Raw genomic sequence first — 12,877 nt, forward strand, 5'->3', positions numbered from 1 at the left:
GATGAGTGGGAGCAGACAATGGAGCTGGGGATGTTGGCGATGGTCCTTTGACCTGGGTGCTGGCTCTGACTGTTAGAGTGGGCAGGTGGGGAGGCTCCAATATTCAGGGGGAAGGGTGGCTGCTTGCCAGCACTGACTGCTGGAGGACGAGGTGAGGAGGAGAAACGGCCAGCTCCAAGCAGGAGTGGGAGCAGTGCAGTCGGGCTCTGTCAGCATGTTTGAGCCCCCCCCCCAACATGACGCCATGAAACACACCCACCTGGTTTTGTGAGACATATCTGAAGCGCAAAATGCCATTTTTCTCACCGGAACCAACACTTTATTTTTTGGTAAGACTCCCCCCCCATTCTCTCCCTCCCCTACTTCGCTCTCCCCCTCCCTGTCTGCTCCGACTCTCTCATGTGCTCCGCCTCCCTCCCCTTCCTATCCTTTGTCTGCTCATGCTCAGTCCTTGCTATGCTATCTCTGGGCTCCTGTTTTCTCCTTGCCCAGCTTCCCCAGATCCTGCTCTCAACTTGCTCCATTCATGTTTTTCGTGTGCGCCTTTCTCCTGGTTTTCCTACTCATTCTGTGCAGCTGCCAGAGATAGATACTGCAATGAGAACTGGACAAACCCACCTCACTGATATCATAAATACCTGTTTGACTGAGGGATAAATATTGGGCAAGGTACTGGGGTATATCCCGACCATCTTCAAAATAGCTCTTTGGATCTTCACGAGCATCAGAAAAGGCAGATGGTTTTCAACATCCACTCCCGCTCAGTCCAGTATTCCTACAGCATTCACATGCTAGTCACTATATTCTCCCCCAGGCCGTCAGCAAACAACAAGAGGTTGGCAAGATGAAACCTCTTAATCTGACAAAGAAAGTCCGGATGAAGGTGCCAGAGGAGTTTGGTCACAGTGGGATTATCCATATGATCTCGCTTCAATGCAGGAGGAAAGTAAATGACCTTCTTCTTTCTGAAGGGGTGAGTGAGGAAGTCGATGTGTCCGTACAGTTGTGGGAAGGTAAAGCATGTGGTGCACGTGGGAAGAAAGACAAGGTCAGCAAATAGGAACATCACCACCAACAAGTTCCCCTGCAAGTCACTCACCATCCTGACTGGGACTATAACTGCCATTCCTTCACTCTCGCTGGGTCAAAATCCTGGATCACCCTCCTTCATAGAATCACAGAATCCCTATAGTGCAGAAGGAGGCCATTTGGCCCATCAAGCCTGTACCTACTGCAATCTCACCCAGCCCTATCCCCATAACCCTACTTATTTACCCTGACACTAAGGGGCAATTTTGCATGGTCAATCAACCTAACCCACACATCTTTGCTCATTAACAGCACTATAGGAGTAACTACACCACAGGGATTTCAGCATTCAAGAAGGCAGTTCACCTCAACCTACTCAAAGGTAGTTAGGGATGGGCAATAAATGCTGGCCTAGCCAGTGACGCCCACGTCCAGTATGTAAATAAAAGGGTCTGCCAGGGATGTTGATGTATGTTCCCTGCATGCCCACAATGCCAACTGAAGAACGCTTGGCAACCTGCGAGGCTCTCTGAGCTGGGGCATGAAAGCTACCTATAAGGGGAACAGTGTCTCGATGTGCAGCGTGGAAAGACCAGAGACAGGGGTACTTACTTGAGGAGCTGAAGTCATCAATCTCCAAATGCATTTGCAGGAAAAGAGAATCCACTAGGCTGGTCAAAGCTTGCTGGAAGGTAGTGTAGTATCAAAACTTGGCAATGCTGGCAAAGATTTTTTTTTATAATCCTACAGTGCAGAAGGAGGCCATTCGGCCCATCAAGTCTACACCAACAACACTTTATCCTAGCTAGTCCCCTGACACTGAGGGGCAATTTAGCATGCCAATCCACCTAACCCACACATCTTTGGACCATGAGGGAAAACCGGAGCAGCCGGAGGAAACCCACGCAGACACGATGAGAATGTGCAAACTCCACACAGACAGTGCTAACCACTGTGCCACCCCTAAATGAGGGCTTGTGTGGGACGGAGGAGAACATCCTAATTAGATGAGTTAGATGGGAAACAGATTGGTTGGTAGAAGAAAAGCTAGTGTTAGTGCTGGGCTGGCAAGTTTCATATGGAGCATCTCTTGGTAATGGGTGATGAAGTCTAGCTGGGATGGGAGATGGCGAGGATAATCACATCTGCGTTGTGTGTCATATATTGCATGTCTGTGTCCAAAATGTATCTATCTATACTTAGTGTTCCTCCTCATAGTCAAGTTGCACCCATCATCTTATTTGGCCCCAGAAACCATCATCCCAGAAGGTCCAGCGCAGACCTCTGTGGAAGATGAGGGAACTTCAGAGGGAAGATCTTCACATCCTTGCTTTGCACTTAGCATTAACTCAGATACTGGTGGGTATTCATGTGTTGAGCAAAATTGTTCCACCTACTGGTTTGAGCAATACTCATAAGCATCAGACCAGCTGTCAGAGGCAGTCACTTGGATGAGTGTGTGGTTCATGAGCAATGCTAAGCCTCAAACAGAAGAGCCTCCGGAGTCATCTGTGAGATAGCAAACATTGGATGTCCAACTTGAAATGTGTGAAGATCTGGCAGAGCCTCCATAGGGTATGCATATCTTGGTAAGGATAGTAGAGGAGTCCATCCTGGCCCTGAGAGCAGTGATCGTCCTCTTTTCTGAACACATAACTTCCTCCATCGAGGGTCTAGCAGCTTTCAAAAGCTAGCCACATCCAACAGCCCTATCAAATGTTTCTGGGTATGTGTTCAGACCAGCAAGTCCTCACATTGTCCATGATCTCAGATAGGCATTGTCATCGCAAGAGATGATCAAAGCAATTGGAGTGTTGCCCAGATCTTTGTTCATCTCAGGTAACCAGTGAGGGCCAATTAGATATCAATTGGCTCTTCAGCACCAGTTGCCTGCATCTGGGGGCACTTCTCAGGGCACTCCTACATCATTCTGCCAATGACACCAGCGCTTCAGAGAGGATCCCCAAGATCATCCAGGCCAGCTGGGCATTAAGGTCAGCAGGCTGCCTCCAGCCCAACTGGCAGTGATGAGGAAGCATCACAGTGCAGCCTCTAGAAATAAGTGAGATAATCCAAGTAGATTACAGAAGGGCCATCACGGCTGATCATTGGATGTAAAACTGAGTGTTATGTTGATGACACATTCCTCACTACAAGTTTGGTACATTTCATGGTTATTTCTTGTTTATACGTGGACTGGAGACTATTGACATTGATAAGGACTGGAAAGCCATGGCCGCTCCAAATGATATCAGAGCCCTCCTAAAAGAAGTTTGTAGATGCGAGTCATTTTGATGTCTTTATTGTTCGCATTATTGTGGTGGGAGAAATCAGATGGTGCCTCCATACTGCTGGTTGGGAAAGGCCTGCAATGCATCAGTTTAAATGCCGTTATTAGCGCCCTCCTCCTCTCCTTAGCACCAGTCTCTGCTGGCAACCATGTGGTTCACCATGTGCACCCTGATATTATTCCTCTGATTCACTGTTGAGTTTGTCATCCTCTGTGCCCTCATCCCTCTGCATTGACAGATTGTACAGCAAATCACAAGGTCAAAGGTATGTGACTTAGTGCATACTGAAAATTCAGTAAAGGCAGCAAAATTTAATCTCGAGAACTTATGATGTCTGATGGGCATCATGAGCCACCTTCTTAATAGCTAGCCATTGTCTCCTATTAACCAACCATCTGGTTGAGCAGAGAGCATGAACAGCCATAGCACTTCAGAATTTATGAGGTTCTCGGCATCATGGCTATTCCCAAGGTACCATGAAGGCACCTGAAGAATGGGCAAACAGTGGTCACAGAAAAGCTGGATAGCCAAGGCATGAAAAACCTGACACAACATTAGCACACCATTTTTTACATCCAACCAGGAGGGTGAGACACCCATTGACTGAGTGCAAAGTTCTGCCCATTGATTCATTACCTTTTTCTTTTCATGAACAATGGAAAGGAGTAGTGGAATTTCACTGGTGATTTTCCAATAAGCTGCCTGCTGCATATGAGATCCTACTGGGATTACAGGCTCCTATAAAATTCTCCCAAGCATTAGGGTTTGGATAAACTGCTGTCAGAATGGTGATATACTCTTTGGAATCTCTCATTGTAATCATTCTAAAATAGCTCCCAGAGACACTATTATTTCATGTTGCATTACAGCTGCACACATCACATCTGTGTTATAAATAATCATAAAATGTTACTATTAATAGACAAAACATAGATAGAACAGGGTAATATTTCCAAGATATGATGGGAGTACAACTTAATAGAACTGGATGGTGAAGTCAATGCACTCACAAAAACTTCTCATGACTTTCAATAAATTTGGTGAGCAGAAAATCATTAGCACTGCAATTCTGGTGAACTGGCATCTGTGCCTGATTCTCTGATCTGCATCCAAGAAAGACAGAGCAAGAATCCACACAGAATTAACATCCTCAGAAAATGTTCCCATGCAAGACTTTTTTTGTTTCAACTGTTGTCAAGTTTCAGGCTGATAATTAATTATTTTATGGGCTTTATTAAGTACATACCTGTGGCAATACTCGATATATTGCATTCCCACACTGTGTCACCATGAATTCTCGATCAAACATAACATGAAAAGGAAATGCTTTGCAGAAAGTGTATGGACTGATTCTGGATTCTTGGATACTATTCTCCTCAAACCTATCCAGATCTTCGGAGAAAGCCTCTTCTTCTGAACCTTTTTGCTCAATCAAGAATTGAATATGATCACACTCTTCACTTTTCTCCTGGACCACCTAAAGGTTCAAATAAATGGGGAAAAATAGCTTTATCACAGAATCATAGAATCCCTACAGTGCAGAGGGAGGCCATTCGGCCCATCAAGTCTGCACCGACCACAATTCCACCAAGGCCCAATCCCCATAACCCCATGCATTTACTCTAGCTAGTCCCCCTAACACTAAGGGGCAATTTAACATGGCCGATCCACCTAACCTGCACATCTTTGGACTGTGGAGGAAACCGGAGCACCCAGAGGAAACCCATGCAGACACGGGGAGAATGTACAAACTCCACATAGACAGTGACCCAAGCTGGGAATCGAACCGGGGGCCTTGGCGCTGTGAGGCAGCAGTGCTAACCACTGTGCCACCATGCCGCCCTTTAGTATTGTTTTCTTCAGCCCCAAATGTTTCTGAAAAGCTTCAATCAGAGAAAGCTCTCTTCATTGCTGAGATTTTTATGCACTTCACTGTTCATTTTACAATTTAAAACTCAGTATCTCAATTATATTAACAATCTTGTTTTTGTTTTATAAAAACAGTAATTTAAGCAATATTAATGAAGTGACCCTTCAACTTATAAAAATTAACACTTTATCTAAGAGATAAAATGTGTACTAAGTGAGAACAAGAGGTTCTAACACACACTAAAGGCGAAAGGAATAGTGAAATTGGCTAGGATAAAAATAGGTAAGCCGGAGGTAACAGCAGTGCTCAAAGTGGGGAAGTCCCATGGCGATACCCAAAAAGTCAGTGGAGGATGAACAGACTGAAAATTTACACTGGGGCTGTCCTTGCTTCCACTCTTTTGTATCCCATGTAGTCCAAGCATTTCCAGAAATGCCTCCTCTTTGCAGCACAGTACCATTGATTGCAGAATCCTTCAAGGCCCAACAACTTCCTGTTGAGATCAGCTGCAAACGTTAGGTTAGCTTCTATATGTACGCTGAAGATACTCTCCTATCTGTCCACCAAGTCACTTGTACATTAGGAAGACCCAAGCCATTATAATTGGCTTCTACTAGGAACTCTACGTTTGATAGTGATTCCACTCCGCTCTCCTCCGACTCAGGCAGGGAGAGTCTGTTCGTATTTGTCAATGTCCTATTCATTTCAAAACTGTTTCCAACCACATTCTCCCTTAATCGAAAATTGACAATTTCCATCTCTATGATACTGTGTACACATAGCCCAGCTGCTGCTGATGGCCTCATCCGTATCCATGGCACCTCCAGAAGACACTTTCAGTGCTTTCCTGATCTGCCTCTCATTTAAAGTCATAGAGGTTTACAGCACGGAAACAGGCCCTTCGGCCCAACTTGTCCATGCCGCCCTTTTTTTTTAACCGCTAAGCTAGTCCCAATTGCCCGCATTTGACCCATATCCCTCTATACTCATCTTACCTATGTAACTGTCTAAACGCTTTTTAAAAGACAAAATTGTACCCGCCTCTACTATTACCTCTGGCAGCTTGTTCCAGACACTCACCACCCTCTGTGAAAATTTACCCACCATAAGCTTGAGCTTATACAAAACCCTGCTCTCCACATCCTGTTCTGCTCAAACCTGGGGCTGTTAGTGCCTCATATTTGAAATTTAAAGCCTCATATTTAAATCTCTACATGGGCTTTCCCGTACCAATCTAACTTCCTCCATTCCGAACCCTGCATTCCTTTGACTGCCTTCTCCACCACCCTGTAATAAATATTAAACTGTATTTGCCTAAATTAGTGTTTACAAATGGCTTAACTCTTATTGTTGTTTCATTGAACAGTTTAGAAGACCCCTGCTGTTAAGATTGTTAATGGTTGATGATATCTGTTCTAATGTCAGATAAGTGTTGCAGCTTTTACTCAACTTCCCTGAAACACCATTTTAAATTTCCTTTCTTTTCTCACCTGTCAATCTGGTGAGATTGTTCAATAAAAGATTTTAAGTGATGATATTTCAAGTTTATTGTTGGGATTGTGGTCGGTGCAGACTCGATGGGCCAAATGGCCTCTTTCTGCACTGTAGGGTTTCTATGATTCTATGGCCAAGAAGGGATGCATCCTAAATTCCTGATGAAAGTAATAGTGGAAATAATGAAAGCCTCTGTCGACAGTCTTTCAATCCTTCTTGGCTATGGGAATGGGAGAGAACTTCAGGAATACAAATTTGTTCAATAAAAAAGAATGAAACAAAAATGGTAAAAGTCAGCTTACATTAGTAGTAGGGAGGCTTCAGAAGAAAATCCAGAAAAATTATATTTGTCACTTGGACAAACACTGGTTAATAAATCATAGAATCATAGAAACCCTACAGTACAGAAAGAGGCCATTCGGCCCATCGAGTCTGCACTGACCACAATCCCACCCAGGCCCTACCCCCATATCCCTACATATTTTACCCACTAATCCCTCTAACCTACGCATCCCAGGACACTAAGGGCAATTTTAGCATGGCCAATCAACCTAACCCGCACATCTTTGGACTGTGGGAGGAAACCGGAGCACCCGGAGGAAACCCACGCAGACACGAGGAGAATGTGCAAACTCCACACAGACAGTGACCCAAGCCGGGAATCGAACCCAGGTCCCTGGAGCTGTGAAGCAGCAGTGCTAACCACTGTGCTACCGTGCCGCCACCACTGTGCTACCGTGCCGTCATCACAAATTATTTAAAGGTAATATAATGCTTGACAGACTTGATTGGGTTTTTCAACTTAATAAAGGATTGATCAAGGTCATGTAGTTAATATGTATGACGATTTTCAAAAGATGTTTGGTCAAGTGCACATAACTGAAATAATTAACAAACTGTAGTCCATGGTTTTAAATGGGTAGTGAAGCACGAATATATAATTAGTTTCAAGACAACAAGCAGAGCGAAGTGTGAACAGGCACAATGGTTAGCACTGTTGTCTCACAGCACCAGGGACCCAGGTTCAATTCCAGCCTTGGGTGACTGTCTGTGTAGAGTTTGCACATTCTCCCAATGTCTGCGCTGGTTTCCACTGGGTGCTCCAGTTTCCTCCCACAGTCCAAAGATGTGCAGGTTAGGTGGATTGAGCATGTTAAATTGCCCCTTAGTGTCCAAAGTTGGCCATGGACTGTGGGAGGAAACCGGAGCACCCGGAGGAAACCCACGCAGACACGAGGAGAATGTGCAAACTCCACACAGACAGTGACCCAAGCCGGGAATCGAACCCAGGTCCCTGGAGCTGTGAAGCAGCAGTGCTAACCACTGTGCTACCGTGCCGTCATTTCCACTATGCATTTACCAGGGATAGGGCAGAGGCGAGAGGGTGGGATGTTCCATAAGACACAGAGGGTGGCGAGTGTCTGGAACAAGCTGCAGAGGTAGTAGTAGAGGTGGGTACAATTTTGTCTTTTAAAAAGTGTTTAGACAGTTCCATGCGTAAGATGGGTATGGAAGGATATGGGCCAAACGTGGGCAATTGGGACTAGCTTAGTGGTTAAAAAGGGGACAGCATGGACAAGTTGGACCGTAGAGTCTGTTTCCATGCTGTAAACCTCTATGAATCTAAGAGCAGACACGATGGGTTGAATGGTCTCTTTCTGCACTGTAGGAATTCAATGGAGTTGTTCTTCAGATAGGGTCAAAGTATATAGTGATGTTCCTGAGGGATCAGTGTTAGGGCTACTGTTCTTTTTGATGTATGTTAATGACAGGTCTTGTGTATAGGGTCCCTAAGTTCACAGATGTCACAAACCTTGAAAATAAAGTGAACAGTGAGGATGATAGAAGCATACATACTTCAGTAGATAGACAGATGAGCATATGGAATCCTTGGTTTTATAAACAGAGGCATAGAGCACAAAATGGTAAACCTTTATACATCATCTAGAGCAGTGATTCTCAACCCTTTATATGTCATGGTACACCACTATAATATAACAACTGTTTGAGGCACACCTTTTCTCTCTGTCATCTTCCCTTACTATAAACTTTGTTTTTTTCACTTCTTCCTATCCTCAAGCCGGTTTTGTTTTTACTTCTCCCTGTCTCCCTCGCTTTTCCCAGGGTTTTTATGCCCTTTTTGAGTTTTCATTTTTTGTGGAGGCACATGGGGCCTTTGTCTTCAGCACCAAGTCTCTTTGGTCATGCACATGGGCCTGGCCAACGTAAAAAATCCAAACCACGCATGTGCAGCTCTTTCCCGGCCAGAGTATGTGCTGGGAGCCCAAGATTCATCAGGTCTTGGAGATGCCAGCCACAGAGCTGAAGACAAAGGTTACTTTTAGTTTATTTACATGAATTCTGAATCTTTTTTCATGGCACACTTGGGAGATGGTCTTCATGGCACACCAGTACGCAGCAGCAAACTTGTTGGGAACCAGTGATCCAGAGTATTGGGCAAAATTCAATGGTTATGGTAACGGGTCTGTTCATTGGCTGGAAAGAGGTGACAACCCACAGTAGCCACTTCTGGAAGCCACACAGGGATAAATTCCCAATCAGGGCTGGCAGCCATCAAGATTCTCAGCTCTGCAGGGGAGATTGCTCAACTTTGAGATCTCCAATCAGAGGCTAGCAATATGGATGAAAATTGCAGCTGATATTCCAGTGTATCTGCTGCATTGTACTCTAGTGGTCATGGGTTTAGAAGATGCTGCAGAATTCTTGGTGATTTGGTGCAGTGTATTTTGTAGGTAGTCTGCACTGCACTCAAAGAGTGCTGGTGGCGAAAGGGATGAACATTTGTGGTGGTGGATGGGATGTCAATCAAGAGAATTGCATTGTCCTGGATAGTGTTGAGTTGCTTGATTGTTTAGAGCTGCACTCATGCAGACTATTGCAGAGTATTCCATCATACACATGACTTCTGCCTTGTAAGTGGTGGAAAGACTCAGTCATTAGAAACATAGAAACATAGAAAAACTACAGCACAAACAGGCCCTTCGGCCCCACAAGTTGTGCCGAACATATCCCTACCTTCTAGGCCTACCTAATAGAAACATAGAAAAACTACAGCCCAAACAGGCCCAGGTTGGGAGGTGAGTTATTCATTGCAGAATACCTGCTCTTGTAGTTACTGTATTTATGTGGCTGATGCAGTTAGGTTTCTGGTGTTAGCGGACAACAAATTTATGAAGTTACGTATATAATATGAAACAGGCCAAACTGCAGTCAGAACCCCTCCATTAAAGATTAAAAGGGACAGATCCAGACAAACAGGCAAAGGCATGCTTTTAAAATGCAAACAAGGTCTAACACACAAAAGGGAGCCAGACAGGGTGGCACCAAAGGAAACTCATCTAATCAAATCAGCACCACTGACCTAATCAAGTGATATCAGGAAGCCTTCTTAGCCTCAAAAGACTTCCTGAGATCAGCCAAACGCCCATTGATAAACCCATCGGACAGAAATGATTACCATACCTAAACATTGATACTGTACTTAAAACATCAAATAGAATGATCAGAGTCAAATACTGTAAGCAAAACATTAACATTTAAATCATACAACGTGTCAAAGTTCGAGTATAACTGTAACCCATTGCGGCGGCCTTTCAGAGTGCTTTCGGGACAGTGCTGTTTGTATGTCCTGATTGCACCTCCATCGACGTTAATAAAGCTGTACCGCTGTAGAACCTGACTCTGAGTCCGAAGTGGTCATGTTCGCCCACTCGCGCTAACACTGGTAACTTGCAGGATATTGATGGTGGGGGATTCAGTCATGGTAATGTCATTGAATGTCATGGGGAGATTGTTACATTTTCTCTTGTTAGAGATCATTTTACCAGAATGGTTTCAGGGATGGGTCATTTTAACTACAAAGTTAAGTAGTTTTAAGGTTAGAAACATAGAAACATAGAAAACTACAGCACAAAACAGGCCCTTCGGTCCCACAAGTTGTGCCGAACATATCCCTACCTTTTAGGCCTACCTATAACCCTCCATCCTATTAAGTCCCATGTACTCATCCAGGAGTCTCTTAAAAGACCCTATTGAGTTTGCCTCCACCACCACTGACGGCAGCCGATTCCACTCGCCCACCACCCTCTGTGTGAAAAACTTCCCCCGAACATCTCCCCTGTACCTACCCCCCAGCACCTTAAACCTGTGTCCTCTCGTAGCAGCCATTTCCACCCTGGGAAAAAGCCTCTGAGAGTCCACCCGATCTATGCCTCTCAACATCTTATATACCTCTATTAGGTCTCCTCTCCTCCTACATCTCTCCAAGGAGAAAAGACCGAACTCTCTCAGCCTATCCTCATAAGGCATGCCACTCAATCCAGGCAACATCCTTGTAAATCTCCTCTGCACCCTTTCAATCTTTTCCACATCCTTCCTGTAATGAGGCGACCAGAACTGAGCACAGTATTCCAAGTGGAGTCTGACGAGGGTCTTATATAGCTGCATCATTATCCCCGGACTCCTAAACTCAATCCCTCAATTGATAAAGGCCAGGTTCTTCTCCTTACAACATTAGAGATTGATGGGAGTTTTGATGGAGGAGTACAAGATAATGGGATGAATTTTATGGCACTTCTCCACCGGTGTATTTGAAGGTGAGGTGGTGGGAGGCGGGGGTGGGGGGGGGGGGCGGGGGGGGGGGGGGGGGGGGGGCATGTAAAATGAAGCAAGTGTTCAGCCCACCACCTTCCTGCCCATCCTCAATGGTGGATAAGGTGGCAGACAATTAATGGCCAACTTAAGGACTTCATTCTACCTGTTGTAATAATGTGGCTGGGGAAGGCAGAAGGAAGAAGGTGCCCAGCCTGCAACTTTAACAGCTCAAGAAAGATGGGGATAAGTTTTAGGGAAGGGGGTGGGTGCTCCCTTGTGGCCATTGGGAGTCTCCTATCATCCACATAGCACCACCCCAACTTTGTGTCTCCCTCCCTGGCAACTTATCTTCAAGTCTGTGAGACATCACCTTTCTTGCCAGGACTGTATGTAGTCCCAGAAATGGCTGCTATGTGCTTCAAGAGTCATTGAATCAGAAGAATACAGCCTATTAAGTCTGCATCAGACCTTTTGAAATGCAAGTGATTTAGTCCCACTGCCCTCCTCTTTTCCCATATCCCTGCATCTTTTTCTGCTTCAAATATTCATTCAAATTTCCTGTTGAAAGCTACCATTGAATGCATACCTACCACCCTATCAGACAGTGAAGGCATTTTTGCTCAAGTTGCCTCTGTTTTTTTGCCAATCACAAACCTGTTCTTTCTGGGTGTTGACTCTTCAGCCATAGAACCAGTTTCCCTTTATTTACTCCAAGTAAACTATCAAATTTTCTCTTAACCTTAGCAGCTCTAAGGAGAGCAGCCTCAGCTTTTCCAATCAATCCATAATAACTGGAATCCCTCATCCCTGGAACTATTCTAGTAAATTGCCTATGTTCTCTCGACAAAGGCTTCACATTCTTCCTAAAATGTTGTGCCTGGAATTGAACACAATACTCCAGCACCTGCAGAAATACTGTTATATACTGACATTATGTCCAGCCTTTTCTACTCTATGCTTTCATAGAATCCCTATAGTGCAGAAGGCGGCCATTCAGCCCATCGAGGCTGCACTGACAACAATCACACCCTATCCCTGTAACCCCACTAATCTCCCTGGCACTAAGAGGCAATTTAACATGGCTAATCAACCTAACCTGCACATCTTTGAACTGTAGGAGGAAACCAGAGCACCCGAAGGGAACCCACGCAGATACGGGGAGAATGGGCAAACTCCACACAGACAATCACCCGAGGCCGGACTGAACCCGGGTCCCTGGTGCAGCAGTGCTAACCACTGTGCCACCCTATTTAACTTCTATTTATCAAGCCCCGGATCCCTATATGTCCTGCCACTCTCAAGAATTTGTGCACCCACATAGTTATGTTCTTGCATCCTCAAAATCGTATAATTTAATGTACACTGTCTCTCCTAATACTCCTTATTTCATTTTTCTGCACTGAATTTCAGCTCCTGTGTGTCTGCCCATTCCACCAGTCCAACTATGTCTTGTTAAAGTCTATTACTTTCTCCTGCACTTCAGCCGCAAATTTCAAAACTGCGCCCTGTAGCTCCATGTCCAAATCATTAATGTTTCAGAAACAGAGGATGTTCTAGTACTGTTGTGGAGTTCCACTGT

At 44.9% G+C, this 12,877-nt stretch overlaps 1 protein-coding gene across 1 annotated transcript in view; it reads right to left on the bottom strand.

Moving 5' to 3' along the window:
- gucy1b1 (guanylate cyclase 1 soluble subunit beta 1) overlaps positions 1 to 12,877 on the bottom strand; it is a 213,927-nt gene that overhangs the window by 98,511 nt on the left and 102,539 nt on the right. The window contains exon 6 of the mRNA XM_078212040.1: positions 4,567 to 4,797. Within this exon, the coding sequence (XP_078068166.1) occupies positions 4,567 to 4,797 (231 nt within the window). The remainder of the gene's footprint in view (positions 1 to 4,566; positions 4,798 to 12,877) is intronic.

The sequence above is a fragment of the Mustelus asterias genome, chromosome 1 (genome assembly GCF_964213995.1).
Source record: "Mustelus asterias chromosome 1, sMusAst1.hap1.1, whole genome shotgun sequence".
NCBI classification, from domain to species: Eukaryota; Metazoa; Chordata; class Chondrichthyes; order Carcharhiniformes; family Triakidae; genus Mustelus; species Mustelus asterias.